The sequence below is a fragment of the Clinocottus analis genome, unplaced genomic scaffold, assembly GCF_023055335.1.
Source record: "Clinocottus analis isolate CAN_PGR_092001 unplaced genomic scaffold, fCliAna1.0.p SCAF_23, whole genome shotgun sequence".
Classification (NCBI taxonomy): Eukaryota; Metazoa; Chordata; class Actinopteri; order Perciformes; family Cottidae; genus Clinocottus; species Clinocottus analis.
Genome location: NW_027175965.1, coordinates 5,361,066 through 5,384,002, shown reverse-complemented (window position 1 = coordinate 5,384,002; position 22,937 = coordinate 5,361,066). Strand labels below are relative to the sequence as shown.

Below are 22,937 nucleotides of genomic sequence, written 5' to 3'. Positions count from 1 at the left end.
GACTTTCTTACGAGCTCTTCTTGTTTTGGTCGGGCCGGCTCTGAGGATCAGGACATAAAGCGTCAACATTATCCCGAGGGCTGCACGATTAATCAAAAGTTAATCAAAATAACAACATGGCCGACTACGAGTTTTACAGTAAAGTAATCTATTAAAACCACGAGTCGGCACATTTCTCATCTGCGGTTTGGGCTCTGCAATGCCAAAATATTAACGATAGACATTGTTGTATATCTTTTGCAGATATATGTCGTCATATCGGCCAGCCATAATTCGGTTAAATTATTAAGGACATTTTTAACAAATGTAATATTTCATAGCCCAAACAACGAATCCATTTAATGACCAATCAAGAAAATATTGGCAAGCTTGATCAAATCATTTTCAGCTGCCGCCCTATATAATATTAAACTTCAATCAATATGTATAAATCAATACTGATATCTATCTGTGAGAGGCTATCATAACAGCCAATACTATCGGCACAATGAATGCATTAATCAGGCTCTTGCGAAAGAAAAAGTCTGAAAGTATACATGGAAGTGTTAAAAAAAAGTTCGGTGCAGTGGCTGTGTCGGCAGTGGGTCTATTTTACATCCACGTACTCAGATCAGCTTCTGCATCAGTTCATTAAGCACCAACTTAGCATGAAAAGCCCACCGTGACCACAAAACAACCCACCACCCACTCTACCCATTTACCCCTCTTCTCCATCTTAACCTTCTACCTTTCTCTCACACACACACACACCCACACACCAACACACACTTCTGTTTAATCAAAATAGACCTGCTCATTTACACGTCTCATAATGTGGGGGACTCACTACGGAGCCCGTCATTACGCGCACCATTAAAACCCAGCAGTAGACTAATCTAGCGCTTCCGTGAGGTAGCAGCAGCAGCGGCAGCGGCAGCAGCAGCAGCAGCAGCAGCAGCAGGAGGAACAGGAGGAGCTGCGTTACAGGACATAGTCCCCGTTTCTCCAACAGTGCTTTAAACTGTGCTTTGATACACAACCGGGCGAAAAATTCAAAGTTAGTCTGGGCGATCGTGCATCAGTGGAGCGTGACTTTCTGGTATTGCACAAGGAATCTGTCTCGGTCCCCTGCTATTGCCTCACGTAAGCTTCCATCCTGTTACATCATTTGCGAGTTCAATACGAGTTGCAATGGCTACGCAGGGGACAAACCATTATACATGATGGTGGCGCCAACGGACTCCTCTGACCGTCTGGTTGGCCCTGATAAAAAAAAACAACGGATGAGTGACTGTGCTTTGAAGAACTGAGATTCTGCGACTGGGACCCTAGAAGGGGGGATGTTGTGAAGGAGCAGCAGGAGGTGAGATAAGTGTGAAGGAGTGGCAGGAAGAACGGGGAGGATGTCAGAGCAAGGTGGAGCAGCAGGTAAAGTGTGAGAAGGAGCAGCGGGTGGAGCAGGAAGTGACGCACAGGCGAAAACAACCAGGAGCAATGGGGAAGAAAAAAAACAGGAGGCGATGTTTGGGGGAAGAGAAGGCTCATTAGCAGGAGGTCATGCTTGGGGAGGAAGAGGAGGCAGTTGGAGAGGTGCAATGTTCAGAGAGGAGCGGCAGGAGCGATTATTGGGGCGGAGATGCTTGGAGAGAAGCAACAGGAGGAGGTGAAGCGAGTGATGTTTGGGGCGGAGTTTCGGAAGGATCAGGTACGATTGCAGAGTGGCTTCGAAAGAGGAGACGTTAAAGAGCAGAGTGGAATTGCTCGGGAAGGAGAAGCAGGAGGGGATGCGTAGGATGAGACAACCCAGCGATGCTCGAGGAGAAATGGCAGCGGGGGCATGAGGCAATGCTTGGGAAGGAGCTGCCACAGCTGTCAGAAAAGGAGCCGCAGGAGGTGATGCTTGTGGAGGAGCATCCTAATGCGTTGAGAGAAGGAGCAAGAGTTCATACATACAGCGAGAACATTTTGAGGATTGGAGAGAGAAGTGTTGCCAGTGGGAGATGTGTGACGACAAGTAACAGAGGGAGCAGTGGGTGATGCTCGCAGAGAAGCATCAGCAGTAAGCTATGTGCTCAAAGAGGAGGAGCAGCAGCAGACGACGCTCGTGGTGGAGGAGCAGGAGCTGATTCTGCTAAAGAGCAGCGGGGGCATCTGCTAGTGATGCTTTGGTAGAAGCAGCAGGAGATCCTTTCTTGGAGAGGCAGCGGGTTATGTTTGGAAACGAGCAGGGTAGATGTTGGGTAGAAGCAGGAGGAGGAGAAGCAGGGGAGGTGGCAGCCACCACAGCTACTACAACTGTGAGCTGTAATTATGATGCACTTTGCCTCTCCGAGTGTGTTAATAGTGCTACTCCAGTGCCCTCAGGAGGAAGAAAATACCTGATGTAGTTTAAGCCCCTCTAACATCATCGTGATGCAATGCTCATTGATCGATTAGATGATGTTATTGGAAGAAACACATGCTATATCCAATGCTTGGTAGCAGTTTGTGTGCATATTATGGCCCCTCGAAATTATGAGAACACAATGAGATGATTGTGTAATTGTGGAATAAACATGTTCAGAAGAGCATGTTGGAGCAGTAGTACTCTTATTTTGAAGTCTCGTATGACAGAAATGTGGTCTGTGTATCTCTTACACGTCCAATAAGCAGTTGCATTCCTGTACTGTGCAAAATTCCTCAGCCGCAAGGTAAATTAACATGATATTAATAAACCCGAACAGAAAAACTTACTTATACACCCTCCAAGGAGTGCCACTCAGACTAAATATCACACGGTAAGTTTCTGTCTGAAAAGTTAAAGTGCATAAAAATATAACAAGGATGATAAAAACATTTTTTTTTTAAAAAGCAGGTTATTACCACAGTTAAATTCAAGCTGTCCCCCTGCACCATCGGAACAGACAACCCCCGCCCCCCTCTTTGCACACATACCTTCCACTGCGCACACCGAAGTAATCACACAGAGAAGCACCGCAACCCAAGTGGCCCGCATGGCCAAAATCACTCCCGGGTCGTCCTCTCTCATTTGCCGGCTGACAGGACCCCAAAAAAAGAAAATCCCACAGAAGCACGCAGTATTCCTCTGGTTAACAGTCACATCTCAGCCTCCGGTTGTGTGTCTGTGTGTGTATATGTGTGTGTGTGTGTGTGTCTGCGTGCATGTGTGTGCTTCTCCAGAGTCAGCGGGGACTGAAGCGGATACACTGCCGGTGGATCTCCGGAGCTCCTTTGCCTCGCGCACCACGCTGTCCAATCAGGAGACAGCATGGCGGATCGTAAACCAATCACCCGTTCCCTTCCACCTGACCCAGGCGGAATGCCCAATGGACAGGTCTCTCCCTTCTCACCGCGGCGTGGAGGGCTGTGCGACGGGACAGCGACACCCAGCGGCCAGACTGCAGTACAGCAGGTAACCTGAGAGGAGCACAGTCGATGGAGAGGATCATCAGGGGGGGAAGTGCATGTGTGAATGACTGGTGCCTGATGACAGGAGGGGATCAGAGTTGCATGGTGCAATTCAAATAATTTGCAAGTGTTCTAGTCTACATACAACATATTTCAGGACTTTTGCCGACTTACTGCATAAGTCTATCAAAACAAAAAAGGTCCAACTTTTTGAGACTCCTCCATCCGTACTTTTTTAATTAATAGATTAAAGAAAATTGAAATCCCTCTCAAGGAAACCAGAATGCTCCATCTGACAAAAACTAATAACATGTGCAATCACTTTGTTTAAACAATGCAAATAAAGTTATGTGTGTGCAAAATATAACTCATATTTGGCAACAAAAAAAAAGATTACCAAGGAAGCCGGTTGGATCCATGTTTTCTCCCCATAGTTTCATGTTGAAGTGTCGAGTGCTTCACAGCAGCACACAGCTCCTTAATTACTAAGGATGGGTCAAATGCAGAGAATAATTCCCCCACTGTGGGATTAATAAAGGATTCGTAAAAAATAAAAATAAAAACCTGTAATACCTCCGCGCCCCACTAGAGGGTCGCAAGACAGCTGGAACGGCCTGGTGCACTGGGACAGACTTTATTAAAGAAAGTTAATTAAACACTAAACTAAAAGCTAAAACGTGTTGTGTTTTCTTAACCTTGGAATGAGCCCTTTATATGTACATGCAGAGTGGCTCCGGTTCATGGTTATGTTTCCCCCAGTAACCCAGAATTAACCAACCAAATACTGGCTTTAGATATTTAGGGCCAACTGCCCTTTTTGCATTTTCATCTCGGCCACTCTAGTTCTCCTTCACACTTGGCCCACGGGAGGAGTTTCAGTTTGCTGCAATCTGAAACCTCACTGCTACAAAGCCTACACACTGCACCTTTAACCTTCCAGTCTGTTAACTTTAACCCTTCAACACCAATTTCCATTTTGGAGTAGGCTCATTTAAATAAAAATCCAAAAATATCTGTGATACATTTGGACTTAAAGTTTGTAAAGACTTGATTGTGAGCTATTTAAAAAAAAGGAACCAAAATTAACCCAAATGAATATTTAACAAATAATACATGCTCATATTTATGTAACTATTAATAGCCCTCTCAGTCTGTGAGGATTCTTCATATTTGCAGCACAGGCAGAACCAGTGGGTGGCAGTAAAAGGTTAATTACCAAAATGAACCATTTTCTCCTTAATTGCATTAAATACAGTTTCTTAGTGAATGTCAACATTATTTTTTTATTTCCAGTCACGAGTGAAGCAGCTTTCAGTGACACAGACAATCACCGGCTTCATGCCATCATATGAGATGTTTACATATTCTAAATTTGGGGGAAAACACTGCATCAGTCTTGGAGCGGTGCTTTGAGGTAACGGGAGAGAACAAGTCGGTACATCCCTAATAGCTGGAGCGCGGAGCAACGAGTGAAAAAGTTTCTTTGGCCCTCTGTAACAACAAGCTAAAAGTTGAACTCGGTTACATGTCAGCCCTTGATGGCCTTGGATCAATTTGCTCTTGAAGTTTCGACTCTGCCTCTCGCCTCCTTCATCTCCTGCAGCTTCCTGACTCTTACACTGTCTGTATAAAGGAGGGGAAAAAAAGCTTCTGAACAACACAACAGTTCAGATCGTTGTTGTGAAACTGCATTTTCCAGTTCAGATAGTTCATTTGCTGGGCAGACAGTACATGTCACTTGTCAGTATAGCTTTCATGTCACTACACAATGTACCACTGCAACAATCACCTATATTCAGTGGCTTCTGCATCCTTGTACACATTGACCAGTATTGAAGAGTTGTTTGTATGTCTGTGTGTAAGCGAGAGGCAGACAAAGAAGAGGCAGATACACGTCTTATCTCAAAGCCGGCAGTCCGAGGCCTTTTAAATCGTTGGAGACCCAGAAATCAATTCTAGACCTGCTGCCACGTTAGCTCAACGATTATGTTTAAGCTGCCTCCAGAGTTACTTTACATTTCTTGAATTTGAGCAGCAAGAGTTGCTGCACATCCTATTAAGCGGTAACTCTCACCTGGGGGACCCCGCGCGGTGATCGTAGACGGACAGCTTAACTCAGATTGCCGAGCGTCGATACGTCGTCATGTCTAGACGAGTAAAATCAACAGCGTGGGAGAGACTGTGTCTCCATCTGTCCGCCCACGTGGCATTGAATCTCAGTTCAGATTCTACCTTTAATTCCACATCATTCACAATTACAGGACAAGACACAATTCAGAAAAAAAAGACACGACATGGAAGAAAGGACAGATGTTCCAATCAGGTGTTGAGAAATGACATGTGAGGCCGGCACACTTCAGATTTTTCCATCATGCACTCTTTGTGCATGCGCCTGCTGCTCTGCTTCATTCTGTCGTATATGCATCAAGAAAATAAATCATTCATTAACTCCAAACCCCCTGACGGCTGCAGGTTTGTCATCCCCGCACACAACACTTGGCCCCGTTTTCCTCCAGCGGGGCCACATGAGGCTTGTCAGTGCCTGTTACAAAGAGTTATATGTTTATTTATAGCCGTACTGCGGCTGGCAAATTGAGTTTTTCTCGAAAAAGAGCAAAAATCAGGGAATGAGTTGGCACAGGCAATGTGAAGACGACAGCAACTGGTGCTTGGTCACATCTCGGTGGCTGATGGAGAGATTCCTGGATACACAATAAAAAGCTGGATCAGATGGCTTTTCACAGAGAGGAACATAGAGAATTCAAAAGGCATACTCCAGTGATTTAATATTGCACCTGCGTAAAGTGAGAGGGACTTGCAAAGTATTTTTGAAACAACAGAGTCCATGCTACTGGCTCTTTGAGGCTGTAAGTGGGCACAGTGGTGCTTTGAGCTAAATGTAAACATCAGCATTTTAAAATGCTCGCAATGACGACGGTCACAACCTAATCGATGCCGCGCACGCGTAGTGTTTATGTTCATCAGTTTATCTTTGGTTTACATATACAGCTGGGGCTCATGGGAATGTAATTTGGTTTTCTGATTATTAATGAAGCAACCCCACCAAAAGCAACGTGAGTGTCCATCCAGTAGTTGTTGAGACGTTTCACTTCAAACCACAAACGTCAACCTCATTGTGGCGCTACAGAGGAAAAGTCACAGTGGCATCAAATAGATTAGGATTCATTCATTCTGGAAGACACTAATGTTATGGCAATCCAACCAAAAGTTGCAGAGATATTTGAGTCAGAACTAGAGGGATGAACCACCAGACAGACGTGCTTCCAGTGTGGCAAAAATGAGGCAGATCCTGACAATAATCCTCATTATGGATCACGAGCCATGAACCCTGGATTCTTTATTTGCCTTAACTCAATACTTTAGCTTGACCCTCTCTGCCTGGTAAAAAAAAAAAAAAACCACGTCTTTTAAATTTGATGCCTCAAGTTTTTTAACACAGTCTTTCTGTTTGACATTTTTAGCCTCCGATTTTTTAGGCTCCAACTTTAGAAAGCTCTGTCATCCAGAGCGTCAGAGGACATTATACACTTCTGACCTTCCTGTTCCTGCTTCCTCCCCCGTTAATGGATGCTAATCAGACACAATCAAATCCAAATGTACATGGCAAAATCCACTGCGACAATCAAACAGAGTTTAATGAATGAAATGTGTGATTAAATACACCGATGAATAAAAATCTGCTTCATACACAACCCCATTGTGTGTGTAAATGTGTGTATGTGCAAGAGACTTGAGTGAATCAGGAGTCCCATATGTACCGGTATAGTAGTGTAGACTGCAAGAAAGGCATGCCGAGTAAACGGTGGATCACCAGGCAAATGTACACATGACGTCAATATTCTGCACATATCATGGAGTTTGGACGAAACATTTGTTGTTTTTTTTAGTGATGATTCTTCTTCTTTAACATATGCATATACAAAACATTGTGAAAGGGTTGTAATGTTCAACGTACTCGTGGGGGGATATCTGATGTCCAAAGATATAAACAAAAAAAAGTGTTCAGTGTAACAAGTGCTTTGGTTTGGCCTTCTGTATATCAGCCACTGTGTTGCTTGGACTTCATTTAAAGTTATTTAATGCAGGTGTGCGTTCAACAAGGAGTCCTCTCTGGCATTAGTGGGTCATGACACTGCTCGTTTCTTGACACAGGAGATGGTTTGTAAAAAAAAAAGAAAAAAAAAAGGAGGTAATTCCTTTTTTCTTTTAAAATGGTCGGTTGGAAATCTGGGAATCACAACATCTCATACATTTCAGGAATGTGACGATGTATCTGCTTTATGCCAACACACACCAAAACATCTGGACGACCACACCACAGATTATGAGGGGGATTCATTGCCAATATAGTATTATACTGTACATTCAAGGCTCAATATGGTGCCAGTCTTTTAGCTAATGTACACACACATTTACAACGTACACAATGTTGGTAAAGGTAGACAACTTCGACTTGGGTTAAAAAACAAAATGAAAAAAAAAAAAAACAAGCCTTGTTGAACGCACCGCGTAACGGGGAACAAAACATTTTTTCACTGAGCTTTGCCACCTCCTGACTGGAAACTGGAGCTGAATGGACCTGATAGAGTGTCATTAAATCAATATCACCATCGTTATCTTCATCATCATCATCATCATCATCCACAGCCATCATTCTCTTTGTCTTCGTCACCTTCTTCATCTCCATCTTCCTCCAACAATCCATTGAAACCAGCTCAACAAACTGAATCACACCCGAAAGTAAGACATTAAAACTGAGCCAAACAAAAGAAAGGAATATTGTCACTGTCAAGTTTTGCTCCTCTTGCTCAAAAGAAAACGCCGTCCATTCATTCTCCAAAATGTCATTTTCATTATTTTTTTTTTGGCAAAGTTACCTTCTAATCTCCCCCCCCCACCCCTCCCTCCCTCCCTCCTCTCTCACCAAACCCCTCTTTGTCCGTCCCGTCGTTCAGCCCTCCTCTAGACTTCAGAGTCGGATTTGGAGGCAGCGGCGGTCCATCATCGCTGAAGCAGCGGCATTGCCAAAGGGAACAGGAGCAGGAGGCCACGGAGGCGCGCTTGAGACGCGGCGGCGCCTCTGACCCGGTTGTTGTCTGGCGAGTAGGCGTACAGTCCCGGTCTGTTCCGAGGACACTGACCGCCTACGCACATCCCGCTTCCTGAGCCGCTGATGTCGTCACCTAGGGGGGGGGGGGGGTCAAAGAAAGATGTCACCTTCAATAGCTCCTGATAAGCAGTGCGTGATTACTGAGTGGGCGCCATTTGACCTTCATGAATGGGATCAATGATTTAATTAGCCATTAGCCAGGAGTATTGGGTCTACCGTACAGGGGTACATGTGTGTGTTTGTGTAGAGTTTAAGTTTGTGAAAGGCAGAAACACAGCAATCTGAAATGTGAACGCAATCTTTCGGTACAAATATTAGGAAGGGACCCACTCGCATCCTGGAAGTCCACGTCGTTGCCATCCAGTGCGTTTTTCAGCCTGTTGCTCATGATTTTGAGTTGCATGATCTGCTGCCGGATGGTCATGTCCGGCTTTGTGATGTCGAGCTCCACTTCCGGGTTGTTGATCTGATTGGCCAAGCCGTCACCCATCACCTCCGGGAGGTACCTAATTGGAGGAGAAAGGAAAATGTGCGACAACGTCCTCAGGACAGTTCTGGTGTTTCAAAACAATCCGTATAAGGGAGAAGATCCTATTAATGAAAGGCTTACTAGCTCTCTTGGAATTTGTTGTTAACTTGAAAAACACATGCTTGCACTCACTCTGCACAGCTGTGCTCGATTCTGTGCTTTTGTCTACAACATTGTTGGTCTCCAATGGACAGTTTAAAAAAAAAAGAACAGGATCGACAACGTGCGGCGCGACCACACATATCGTCCGTCTTGTTCAATGCTTTTTTTCTTTCTTGTCGAAAACCTGGCGCCCACAATGCAACTCAATCACTGTTCAAGTGGAGAGCTTCAGGTGTGTTATGCAAGTAGCCTCGAGCTGAAGCCTTGAGCATCTTGAAACTTAGATGTTCTCTATTAGATATTCAGATTATTAATGTTGCATTAAAAACACAATCATTTTTGAACCGATGATTTTGAACCAGCCTCAATGTAAATCCAGAAGTTCATATTTTTTCAAAGTTAAAGAAGGTTCCTGCATTTTTGATTGCTTTAATTATTAATTATATGCGCGCTGGAAATCCCTTTGCAGGAGGTCTGCCATATAACCCCCCCAGCCCCACACACACACACACACACACACACACACACACACACACACACACACACGTGCTTAGGTTTAATTTATGTTCTTGCCGCTGCTTCGAAACGAATACCGCCCCATTTAAACTCCATCCTTCAACGCTACATTTCATCATTCACGCTGAGAATGTATTCGTTAGAATCTTGTGTTTGACATTTATTGAGCTCTTATAGAGATCCACGAGATGTCGCTGTAGAGTCTGACCGCTATAACTCATCCTGCCACACCGGCACACACATTTCGTTTGTCTGTCACACGAAGTCAGCGATTAATTTTTATTTTCAAGGCTTTTCTCACATTTCTTTCTGTCACACACATAAAAGCACCCCCCCCCCCCCCCCTTCCACACACACACACACACAAATTTCAGTTCACTCATATATTTTTTAAGTATCCCGCTCAGCACCAACCCCTATAAAGGAAGCAAGGTGTGTGTATGTGTGTGTGTGGAGGAAGGTTGAGGTAACTTCCATGTTTCTCAACATGGATTCAAATTGTTCTATAATCCATCGATGGGCTTTGGGGAGGCGTTGGGGTTGTACGTGTGTGGCCGTGACTGCTTGTGTTGCAGGATGTAATGCGCCACAGGCTTTAGAATCGCTGCATGTGAAAGAAATGCCAGTTCATAACACCATAGAATAAATTTCCATTCATTACTGTTTTCAGTTTGTCTGAGAAGAAATATCTTGTTGCCTCTTTTGTTATAACACAAAGGATACACATGGCCTTCAACAAGAAGAGAACTGGCCTGTGTCGAAGCAACTTTACCAGAAGCTAGTCGCCTCCTTTCCTCGCTTTATACTTCTGACCTTCTTTCAGCTTTTAAGAGGGAAAAAACACAAGTTGTCTTTCTGCAATGTACCATTTCAGAAAGACATGGCATGAATACAACTCGCGCTAAACAGATTTCAGACCTTGAAAGTCTTTTATTCGACGCTCTACAATCCAGTTTTCTGTGGGAGGATCGGGGAGTGGTGAGTTTAATAAGAGCCTCGTTGCAGGAAACATTGTTAAAAATCAACACAGGTTCAAGGATTGAAATCGGAAATGTATAAAATCCACAACTGAATGTACGAAGTTTTGAAGTTTTTGACGCAAAGTAACGAAACAGGTTGGAAATCGAGAATATCAGAATGGAGACAAAGTCTGGATTTGCGGGGCATTTTGTTTCTTGGAGAGCAGGTCGGCTGGATGTAGTTAGTACTTGAAGTCCTACTTTAAACCTCAACAAGCTTGTGATCAGTTATTCACGTTAGCAACGTTATCCCGGAGCAGGTTTCCTCCTCACCTGGCTTTGGTGATGCCATTCCAGCATTTATCCTGTCCGGCACCTCCTGCTGCCAGTTTGCTGCACAGAGCCACAGGGAGCTGGGTCCAGTACTGCCGCATCTCCCTCAGCTTACTGGACAGGTCTGACACCTGAGGACAGACACAGTATTGTCTTTTTACGTCACAAGAGAGTCTCAACTCCCAAATCATATAGCTTAGGTCCCAAACAAGTCACAATGGGTTTTAAATCCCCATTAAATTATCGGAAAAGTGTGTTGCGTTGTTAAAGGTACTCAAATACAACATATACAAAATGACAACCTGGACTGAAGTCTCAACAAAAGAAAGTAAGTGGTTCGAACATAGCAAGGAATTCAAGGTTTTCTATGATATAATGCATCTTTTTTTTTTCACGAAAAAACTATGACAGAACAATTGTAACAATAACAAACCCTGGCATTTACATGTGCACTCTTCTTTGTTTTCTGTGCCTTGAATAGTAATACTATCTCCCCATACACACAGTTAAACACACACACACACACACACACACACACACACACACCTGCATCTCCAGTCGCAGCCCAGCGGTTGGAGATGGCTTGTACTCAGATGCGGTCAGGGAGCCGCTCTTCTTCCTCTGCTCATGAAGAGGAGGACTTCCTGTTGCTGGTTCACCTGGAGTGCCGCATGTCTGGTACACCTACACACACACACACACACACACACACACACACACACACACACACACACACACACACATACATAGAGATACACAGACGCACATCAATACAAACACGTGCTTGAAGCGGTGAACTCACGCCTCTGAATAGTGTTTTGGTCCGTATTGCAACATTTTGTAAGAACTAAAAACCTCCACTAGAGGTCGCCGTGGACAAGTCTTTCAAACTGTGAGGATGTTGGGTTGCCATGTGAGGGTTGAAGAGAAAAGCTTTGACATTGCCTCCAGTGACAAGTTTGAAAAAAGCAGACGTGAATGGAAACGTTAATTTGGCCTATATGTTAAAACTATAAACTTGAACAGAGTTTTAACGTAAACTGAGTTTAACAAAGAGAAGATTCAAGCGTCGTGGCTTTGAAAACAAGACATTGACTGTCCAAAGCTGCACTCACCGCCTGTCTAATAAACAGCATTGATATATTTATCAGTAAAAGTATGAAAGCCGAGCAATTTAATTAATAACGCTGCCAAGCCCTATTTGAAGGATGCATCTATAAAAACAATAAAAAGCAGAGGTAAGAGCTTGAGCCCACTTAAACTAGAGCACATTGGTGAGCTCTGCATCAGGTATGCTCAAGGCAACACTTCTTGAAGTTAATAACTTTATTTAAAATAACTTTTTGCAGCTTTTCTTTTTAAGATACAGTTGCTAACTTATGTTTGGAATATAAATGACTTACTGTCATTTTTTCTCAAACGGTCCTGACACGACATGAGACGGAAAATCTGTGGAAAAAAACCTCTCCTTCCTTTCTCCTTTTAGTGCTCCCAAAGGTCATAATGGCATATGCAAGGTTTCACCCCCCCCAAAAAAACAACCAATCAGAGCAGGTTCGCAGCTTATCTGTCTCGTGTTCGAATGTCAGGAGATCGTGACAGTCTGAGCAAAGATATGACAAAATATAACAAAAAAAACAGTAGCTTTAATGAGCCAATCTGATCACATTTGACTAATCATTCTAAGAGTGAGACATTGCAGTGGTGAGTGATGAATCAAAGTGAGATGTTTTACTTTTGCTGTGAAGGTGTCCATGTTTTCCTGCAGGAAGTGAACAGCCTCGTAGATTCGAGCCGGGATGGAGGAGAGAACCACATCGAGACTGGGCTCCGTGCTGAAACTAGAGGCCACCTGGATCATGGTGTCTGAACGGAGAGAGAGAAGAATGTTTAAGGGCATGAAACTTGAGACGCTCAGATACATTTATCTGCACAACACATACATGTTTAGTTTCTTTCTCATCTGCAGTTGCATTTTAATCTTAACTTCATTCTGACTTACCCTCAGTGGACCTCATGCGAGAACATTTTCGTATCATTAACCCAAATCTGTCACACTTGCTTGTACAAGACTTCCAGAGAGAATTCCCCTGACGCTTTATTAACTGGATAAACATGTCAGTAGATCAGTTAATTTCCCCCGGATGGAAGCCAGCTGTTCATGACGACACGCATATTCCTGAGATGTGGTCATCAGCATTATCAATGCTGCTAAAATTGCCATATACGTACACAACAAGTTACGCTGTGCAACAGTGGATGACACCGGGCAGACCTGCATGAGTATCTGTTGAAGTGAGAGACATATCCTGATAACCACTGCTGGGGTGAATCCTCAGTCAAATAAAAACTCTCAGTACAAAACATATTGATCATGATATGATGAATAGAATATTCATTTTGCATTTCAAGGTGATGTAATATATTGATTATGAATGAATTCAGATTAAGCCATTATAAATTTAGCTCAATGTGAGGATGACTGATTAGTTCCCAAAGGGAACCTTATAATATACTGAGTCATAGAAGAAACAAAATTGGCGAATTCCACAAATGTTCCTGAATTATTTGCATGTGCCACATCAGAATGAATCATGTATGAGTGGTTCTTGCATAAGGAACAATGTCTGCCCGTACACGAAGACGAATGAGCACATCTGGAGGCCTTCGCTTCACTCCACAATGTCTGAATCTCACCGATAAGATTCTGCCACTCCGGGTTCAGGTCCGCTTGGTTGGCCAGGCAGCCCTTGATGACGTTGGAGCAGTAGTTGGAGCAGGGCTTGACGGAGGCCATGCCGCGGCAGTGGGGGCAGTAGACCATCTTCATCAGGGCCTTCATGCACTCTGGACTCAGGTGGACCTGGGGAGGATCCACGGAACAGTACACATCACACACCTCGGGCGCCAGCCGTAAAAGAAGGAATTGTATATGGTAGGAGTTTGTTCTTATGAGGTCCTATAATAGCGCAAAGGAAAAGAACAAACAGTAGAGGGCGGTGTTTGGACGCTATACGGAACAAGCTGAAGATCAAGAAGCAGTGACAGCCCTCCTTGTCTTTTTATACAGGACATGGTTTCTGTTTCACTGTCAGCCTCTGTTTATGTTCACAAGTCATGCAAAGGTGTCCAGTTCCACAGTGGAGTTATTTTACGACTATCCTGCACAGATGGCACGGAGACACGCCTCTAAAAATGGGGGCAGAGGACGAAGGGGAAGGGGAGGATCACACCAGTAAGTTTGCAAGATTTCCACTTTGACCTTCCTGCTGAGACTGAAAAGGGCATATGCATAACTTCATGGACAAAATGGACCAAATATATGTCGAATCAGAAAACTGGCAGGTGACTCGCCCTTCCTGATCTCACGGGTTTAAGAATAGAACTCATTGAATATCATTGTTTGTATACATCTGTATGTTGGAATGAATTTGTCTGTTGCATGGTTGTTTTGATTTATTAATACATCTTTATTTTTTACTTATTTACCTGCTTGTTTTGTGTGTGTGTGTGTGTGTGTGTGTGTGTGTGTGTGTGTGTGTGTGTGTGTGTGCGTGTGTGTTTTCTTTCCTTGTGGCCCTTTTAGCCAAACGCATGGTTTGTTTCTTATATTTTTTTTCTTCCCTTTTGAGTAATGTATGTTTTAGTATATATATATATATATATATATATATTTCTTCAAATTTCCACTTTGACTATTCTAAAATGCATGCTTTACAGTTTGATATATTTGGATGTATTTAATTATATTCTATCGTATGATGAATGGTCTCCAGACTCGAGTTGTATATAATCCATCACTGTCAACATCACATCTGCATTATTTTGTGTCATTATTCTTTCTTTTTTTATAGTGTTTGTTTAAATTATGTTCCTCTTCATTTCATTCCAAAGGTATGGACTTTGTATCTTTTAATCATATTTTATATGTAAAAGCAGTCTGCTTCACATACATAAAAACAAAAAGGAACATGTACAAAACATGCTAGTGTTACACGCGTTACTTTAATGTGTCGTAATGCTGTTTAAGTGCTAATCCAAAAAGTCCGGCGTCATAACAATAATGCAGCTTTGACAGAATGAATGCAGACATGCTGTTCCCTGTGATAGATTACACATGTCAAGCTAGTTTCAATAATGCGTATATTCATTACATCAATGAGAAATTAATAGAAACTGATTGAAGAAGAACACTACATTTGAATTTCTGAAAGATAGTAGAGCATTTTTCAAAATAATGAGCATATCGTGACAGTTCTTGTTCTTGTGAAGAACCGAACATGGGCGTAGTGCAAATATGACATTGCAGGGTTGTTGTGGAGTGTTTTACAGTAAATCTAGCACACTTATGTACAGAGGCATGGATGAAGAAAGAAGGGTACACAAACTGTTCTTGTGACTACACAAGCTGTGCCACATATTAACAATAGCCCTTTCACAACAACGCACACAAAAGAAAACAATCCCACAGTCGCATCTGACACGTCGTCAAGTGTGAAAAACTGCCTCGAGAGCTGAAAAGACATCATCACACCCGTAATATGACAACGCCGTCGTCCCTCCGAACGGCAGCTTTGTTCTGATGGCAGAGGCTGGTGCTTCGCTTTGATTTGTGTTTGTTCTTTGCGTTATTAGGGTGGAGACATTTTCTCTGACGGTTAGGGTGTGACGGCCACGCATCCATCATATCTGCTTTCCTGGGACTCAGTTCAGCTGGCATTAGTCTCTCTCTCTCTCTCTCTCTCTCTCTCTCTCTCTCTCTCTCTCTCTCTCTCTCTCTCTCTCTCTCTCTCTCTCTCTCTCTCTCTCTCTCACGTGCCCACACACACACGATTTTCTCTCACGAAGGCACAAACACTGACTCTTGAACTCTTTCTGTCACACAAACAACTCATACGTCTCAGTCTGTCTGATTCATTCCCTGTATCTCTCCTTACGCCTCATGTACACACACACACACACACACACACACACACGCACACACACACACACACGCGCGCGCGCGCGCGCTCTCTCACCTGTGAGACCTTCCTGACCACCTCTCCGCTGACGATCAGCCCCTGGACAAACGACCTGGCCGTGACGAAAGCCCGGATCAGCTTCGCCTTCATGTCCCGTGGGACGTCTCCGAATGGCCGCAGCGTCTCCTGTTGCTTAGCGACACATTCGAGGTAGTCCTCTGACAGGGCGACCTGCAAGACAGGAGGTGCCGGGGGAAACGGACAAAATTGGGCGGTAAAAGTATGTTAGTGTGATGTAACTGCTAAAACCTCATTTCTGAAAGTAGAGCACTCTTTGTCAAAACTCTCGACACAAAAAGATACATAACATCTAAAAAAAACATATAACATCAGATATGTAATATGTTACGTCTCTGGCAGCTGCAACACTTTGAAACTTTAGAAATGTTTCTTAAAAATACCAACCCCATCTAAATAGCTCTTTCTACATGCAAACTGATGTGTTAATATTAAACACTAATATATATTTTTTATAGCATTCTGTAAATATAGACTATACAGACAAATGCAATGGAGAAAATATTGTTTTTACTCTCAATGCTGAGAACATAAGATGACAGGGACGTTGTTACTGGATTGTACTGTAAACCCACAACATATACTACATTGTATTGTTAGTCCTGGTCAGGTGAGTTATTGAAACAATCGCAAAAAAAAACTGTATTGCCAGTGTTATTCTAGCCGGATTTCTCTTCATTAGATAGCATGCATTATAAAGCTGACAGTTACACGAAGAGAGACGGAGGCCGACGCGCAACAAAGGTCCCAGGTCAGACTCCCATCCAAGACGATTCTGATTACACGATCCGCCATGTGAACCTCAAAAAGTACGTCAATATAAGAGATTACAAATTGCATCTACCTCATACCGGCTGATCATAAATCAGCATTTGCATTTTTTTTTTCATGTAGTCGTAATAATAGAAGAAAATAGTCCATGTGATGCATCTAAAAATGGACATTATTCAAAACATGGATTCTATTTGTGAGCCAGAACAGAAGCAGGAAGTGACGAAAAGGCCGTTGAGCCAACAGCTGAATGGATCAGAAGAACTAGTTCACAAAATCCTTCCGTCGTGTCGCCCCAGCGCCTCCTCATGGGGACATGTTTGGCTCTGGGAATGACAGGGTAGGGTTGACACCTGCTTTGTTCGAAAAGTGTCCGGGTTAACTCTTGTTGATCATCTTTTTGTATAATTTATGCTCGTTATCAGGGTACATCCAAAACACATATGTCATATTGTGACCCAGCATCTCCTCTCTCGTCTCACTTGTCCAATCAGCGCGATGCTTTCTGCTTCAATTCATATTTTTCCATCACTCAGTGCACCAATCCGTCCATCTACTCACATCTGTGGGGGCGGAGATCTTAAAGGTGCGCTCCAGGAGGCGGGACCAGAACTCCGACAGGGTCTCGTCCAGGTTGAGAGCGGAGCCCCGGTAGTACTGCCGCAGTTCAGCGTAGAGGTCTCCGTAGAGACGAGTGTTTTGAGAGTACAGGGGACCGAGGGGAGACAGAATCTCCTGGAGGGAGCGCTCAGAGCGGCCATGCAGCTCAGTGAAATAGGCTGCAGGCGGAGAGAAGACAAAGAAGGGAAGACAATAGACAACGGAAAGATGAGAGGGAGAAATAAGAGGATAAAGTGAGAAGTCCTGAGCTGCTAAATGCTCAGCAGGTTGTCACTACCTTTGTGAAAGTGTTCTTTGATGCGGGGCAGGTAGGGGGTTCATCAGAGCTGCCTGTTACCTCTGTGAACTTCACTAATGAGAGCGGAAAGACCGGACCAAAACAACAAAAGGTGTGGGCTGTTAAATCAAAACTCAAGCTGCAGAGTTGGGACGCAATTATCTGTGTGTCGCTATGAGCCCCTTTCGCTTTACACATCGTTATCTGAGTGCAGCTTTAAGTGCCATTTCACAACTGTAACACTCATGAGGCATACATAATGAATGAAGAATTAGATTGTATGTAGAAAATGGCCTTGGATGTTATGTGGTTCAATTTCTGCCCATTTATTTAACAGCGTTAAAGGTTTCCTTGAAATGTTCTTCGCAGCCCGATGTATACAAAGTGATGGAGAGGTGAAGCAGAAAGAATAAGGGAGTCAGCTCGCTGTCTCTATGGTATATTGGTCTGGGCTTTTTCCCTCGTGCTTCAAAGGCTCTGGACCAATGCCAGCCCGTTGTAACCACGACCAGATGGGCGGCCACATTACTGCTACTGAGGTGGCCTGCCGCCTTGAGACTAATACGGCTGTCCTCCTCCTCCTCCTCCTCTTCCTCTTCCTCCTGCTTCTATTTCTTATTTTGACTTAATGTTTCTTCGCTGCTAATGACCCTTTTCTTACTTGCTGCATTTGTCTGTCCTGTTGTCAGCGGTGGCACTTCTCAGTCTTTCCTTCTTTTCTTCCTCCCCCCCCCCCTCTCTCTCTCTCTCTCTCTCTCTCTCTCTCTCTCTCTCTCTCTCTCTCTCTCTCTCTCTCTCTCTCTCTCGCTCTCTCTCTCTCTCTGAAGTGCAGTGATCTGCAGCCTTGGCTCCTCAGTGGGTCAACTGCTCATTAACTGAACCAGCCACTGCCCTAGGGGACACCCCTCTGTTTAGGTGTGTGTGTGTGTGTGTGTGTGTGTGTGTGTGTGTGTGTGTGAGTGTGTGTGTGTGCGTGTGCGCGCGTGTGCGTGTCCCTTTGAGATCAGACGATCGGCTTATCACGTTTCATTGTGTCTGGCTGATTCCGCTCTCATTATAACACCCAGTCAGGGGTCCCCTTGACGCACAGGACACAAACACATCCTCCCTCGCACACACACATACGTACACACACACACACACACACACACACACACACACGTACACCCACACATGCATATAGTATTGAGCGCTAAGCACAGCCAGAGCTTGTTCCAAACACAAATTCACAAATAGCAAACATGCTAATGTCATACTCCTCTGGGCCCGCTGCTGACGCTTTGGTACTGAGCAGAGGCAGTAATGAGCTTCTGTCCTGCAAACACACACACACACACACACACACACACACATCGTACTTACTGTCGAAGCCCCTGTGGAGAGCGTTGAAGGCAGACTGCAGCGACCTGCCGGCCTCTCTGATCAGTCCCTCGGTCTCCTGGGCGCTCAGCCCGCCCAGGTTCTCCTCCATGGTGCTGGTGCAACACGTTGGACCCTGAGGACACATCCTCAGATGTTCACCTGGCGAGGAGGGACGGGGGAGACACAGCGTTAATTGTTTTGCGTATCTCAATTTCCATATCTTAATCACTGCATATGTCGCCGGGCTTACAGAAACAGAAGTTAACACTGGTGGCACGGCCCCGCTGTATCTGTTCGGATGGATTGTCATTTAATTCTGTGCAGACGCTCATGGTCCCCAGAGGATCAAGCCTACGGACCTACTGACATTTGTGGTTTTGAGAGAAATGTCTCAACAATTATGGAATCGATTGACATTCATTTTTCTCAGACATTCACGGAGGAATTCGAATCGCTTCGCTTAACCGCAAATTGCTCTACGGGGTTTAGAAAAAAAACGTAAGTCGCTTTGAATAAAAGCGTTAGCTAAATGAAATGCAATGTATTCCAGGATTTTTATTCAAATGATTTTCTCACTTCAATTTTTAGAGGATTAAAAGATTTCCACGGTTGTTTGTCTAAACCGCCAGGTTAAAAACCTGCTTCTTTAATCTTATCTGAAAGCATCCAACTAATTACAGTTATGAGGATTCTGTGTGACAGAAACCGTATGACACATTAGTTTAACAATGTTTTTGGTTTTCTGCTTTTGTATTAAACCATTAATAATTCACTTTGGAGGATTCATTAGAGTATGGATTCTGGTGTATACTGTTCTGATAATATTTATTTACTTTGACTTAATTACAACTGGAACGCAGGGCTGGAGTGTTTTTCCAATGTGGTCCTGCTTTGAGATTTGAGAGCCTCTCACATCGCTGCATGAATCATTTATTGGATTCCTTTTATAGTTACCAACCAAAAAAAAAAAAAAGCTCTCTGTACAGTAAGTACAGTCAACTTGATTTAGCAGCCGTGTTTCTTTTTCAGTTCTTCGTCTGTTTCTACACTCACATACAGTGTCAGGGTCATTTAGTCGTGTGTTTGTGTCTGTGTATCCATTTTGGGACTTTGTACTGGGATCAGATTTACATTCTTGTATTCCTATTTTATTTTATTAAGAAATCTTAAGATATCTTCTGTAATGCAGAGGTCACTGTTTTGAATTCAGCCGGAGACATTTGTTGTATTTTATCCCTCATTTCCTGTAGCAAACAAGTAAGAAGCACTATGTACGATGCAGTACTTGAGTAAATGTACTTAGTTACATTCCAATTCAGCCCATCTTTTCTTTGAAAATATCAAAATAAAGACCCAAAATGTCCAAAAATAATAATACAAATAACCTTTTTAACCTTTACATGTGCCGCTTTGTGTCAGCTACCAAGACAAACAGTTCGCTCAGTCAGAAGTAAAACACAGAAACTGCAGTGATGATTGCTGAAAGTAATAGTTTTCTTCCTGACTCCTTTAACCCTGAAGCCAACGAATAGCAGCAGCAGGCTTCAGCCATGACTTAGAAAATACACAAAAATAGAATAGGAGGCTTGAAAATTGCACACCATATTTATACACACACACACACACACACACACACACACACCCACACACACACACACACACACACACACACACACACACACACACACACACACACACAAATAGAGTCTGCCAGACAGCCTAGAAAGCAGTCTGAAGCACCGGTCTCTTGACATACTGGAGGTGTGTGTGTGTGTGTGTGTGTGTGTGTGTGTGTGTGTGTGTGTGTGTGTGTGTGTGTGTGTGTGTATGTGCCCACGCCTGGAAAGGTTAAGGGTGAGTTAGTACCCCACAGCTGTGTGCATCACTGCTCTCCTTCTTCTTACAGGTCCTGGATGTATGTCTGTGTTTGTGTGTCTGTGTGTGTGAATGTGTGGGTTGGGGGGCAGAATTTGTCCACCAGGGTAAGTGGAGCAGAAGAGGAGACGCCTTAATCATCACTCCTGCATGAATCTTTTATTGGCACTGGCTGGTGTGTGTGTGTGTGTGTGTGTGTGTGTGTGTGTGTGTGTGTGTGTGTGTGTGTGTGTGTGTCATAGCATAGCAGTTTATGTTCCATCTTAACTCTTTTCTCATGTCCCACTTTGGGATATTTTTTTTGCCTAATCACAATTACAAAAAGACAAATGGAAGATGAATACTGGTTCCCCTCCGCCACAACACACATACAAACACACACACACACATACACACAGACTCGCACCACAGATCAACCTTGACACTCATTTAATATTCTTAAGTAATCCTCAAGTGTCAAGTGCAGGTCAGTCAGTCTGAGATGAGATGCTTCACTCCTCTGAAGCCAAACACCTGCTAATCACACCGGTTATCTACTGATCTGTGCGTGTGTGCGTGTGTGTGTGTGCGTGTGTGTGTGTGTGTGTGTGTGTGTCTTTGTGTGTGCGTGCGTGTGTGTCGGTCTGATTGTTGAAAATTGGAAAGAGTTTAAAACATGGAGCGGCATCTTCACACTTTAGCTGTTACTTTTCACACAACCAGGAGCCTGTAAATCGAGTTTCCAGAGAGAACTGCTGCATCACCTCTGTTTATCCGTGACTACTCACGTCAACATCTGGGGGAAGGCTTTAGTGTGCTATTGAAATTCTATAAATCGGAAAGCAACACCTGTACAATCTCCTACAATCAAGAAACCCAATAGTTCAATGATATTGTCACTAATTCCTCAACAACCTTTTTCAATACAGCATCAAATAGACTATTATTGCTTTTGGGCGGGCTTACTGTGATTGACAGGTCGCTGCCGCTACCAGAGCCGTATATGGTGTCTCAATCTGACTAAAAATGGTAACCTCTGATCACCGGTTACAAAAAGTCAAGATGGCTACAGCCAGAAGGCCGAACTCAAGGCTTCTGAACGGCATTCCACAAACCTACACTTCTTATATACACTTTATAGTCTGTTGTCATACCGTGATTATGTGGCCCTAATGGTCTGGGGACTGGTTGGTAATCTAGCCTCGGTGCTTATCGTTGCATTGCCGGTCGTAAAATGTCAATAGCGTAAAAAAGGCTACGAGCAAGAGGAGAGAAGAGATCTGAAGTATCGATCAACGTAATTATCTTTCCTTTCTCACCTCTCTATAGACGGCTTCACAGAATGAGCAGTGAACACCACCAGTGTAACACATGTGGGTCAGAGACAGCAGACACCATGTGTGTCGGCTCATGTGCCACAGCTAATGTGAGTAGCATTTAGTTGTTGGTTTGCTTACCAACCTCGACGACGCAGGGCGTTTACCACACACACACATACGCTTTCCTGCGTTCCAGGGTTACTGGGTAATGGAAGCAGCTGGCATCCTGCTATAAAAATGTACTTTGCAATTTACTTGGAAAAGACCGAACTGAACACAGTGCCGACACACAAACACATGTTTAAAAAGCGAGCTTGCCAACATGCTAATACATGCAGACAAACACATCACAGGAGTTGAAAAGACCAGAAGCGAGTGCCGGTTATCTCACGAAATCTGTGAATAAAGAGCCTTGCTGAAGGACTTCATGGTGGGAAATGGAAAGCCTCCGGGCAGCAATATTCATATAGTGACAAAATATGGTGGAAAGTTGTCTTGAGCAAAGCCTTGAAGAGAAAACAGCTTTTTAGTGCTGCATGGAAAAAGGGTGGAAACACAGAGAGGAGAGGAGAGGAAAGGAAAGGAAAGGAGATGAGAGGGGAGATTTGGGTCAAATAAAATCAATTTGATTTTTCTTTTGATTTGGGTGCTTACATTATTTTCCCCCTCAAGCTTCAGTATATATTTAGTAAAGTCCACATCCCCAAGGCCACACACACAGACACAGGCTTATACAA

At 43.8% G+C, this 22,937-nt stretch overlaps 2 protein-coding genes across 3 annotated transcripts in view; both read right to left on the bottom strand.

The window, feature by feature from the left end:
• LOC137793631 (ephrin type-B receptor 1-like) overlaps window positions 1–3,181 on the bottom strand; it is a 75,062-nt gene extending 71,881 nt beyond the window's left edge. For both annotated transcript variants that reach the window (XM_068589899.1, XM_068589900.1), the window contains exon 1: window positions 2,914–3,181. In XM_068589899.1, coding sequence (XP_068446000.1) covers window positions 2,914–3,007 — 94 coding nt within the window. In that variant the 5' untranslated portion in view covers window positions 3,008–3,181. The remainder of the gene's footprint in view (window positions 1–2,913) is intronic.
• Window positions 3,182–8,342: 5,161 nt separating this feature from the next.
• gpc1a (glypican 1a) overlaps window positions 8,343–22,937 on the bottom strand; it is a 31,670-nt gene continuing 17,075 nt past the window's right edge. The window contains exons 2-10 of the mRNA XM_068589767.1: window positions 19,028–19,186; window positions 17,329–17,546; window positions 15,976–16,149; window positions 13,655–13,820; window positions 12,693–12,823; window positions 11,504–11,641; window positions 10,958–11,088; window positions 8,849–9,024; window positions 8,343–8,591 (exon numbers count right to left, since the gene is read on the bottom strand). Coding sequence (XP_068445868.1) covers window positions 8,410–8,591; window positions 8,849–9,024; window positions 10,958–11,088; window positions 11,504–11,641; window positions 12,693–12,823; window positions 13,655–13,820; window positions 15,976–16,149; window positions 17,329–17,546; window positions 19,028–19,186 — 1,475 coding nt within the window. The 3' untranslated portion in view covers window positions 8,343–8,409. The remainder of the gene's footprint in view (window positions 8,592–8,848; window positions 9,025–10,957; window positions 11,089–11,503; window positions 11,642–12,692; window positions 12,824–13,654; window positions 13,821–15,975; window positions 16,150–17,328; window positions 17,547–19,027; window positions 19,187–22,937) is intronic.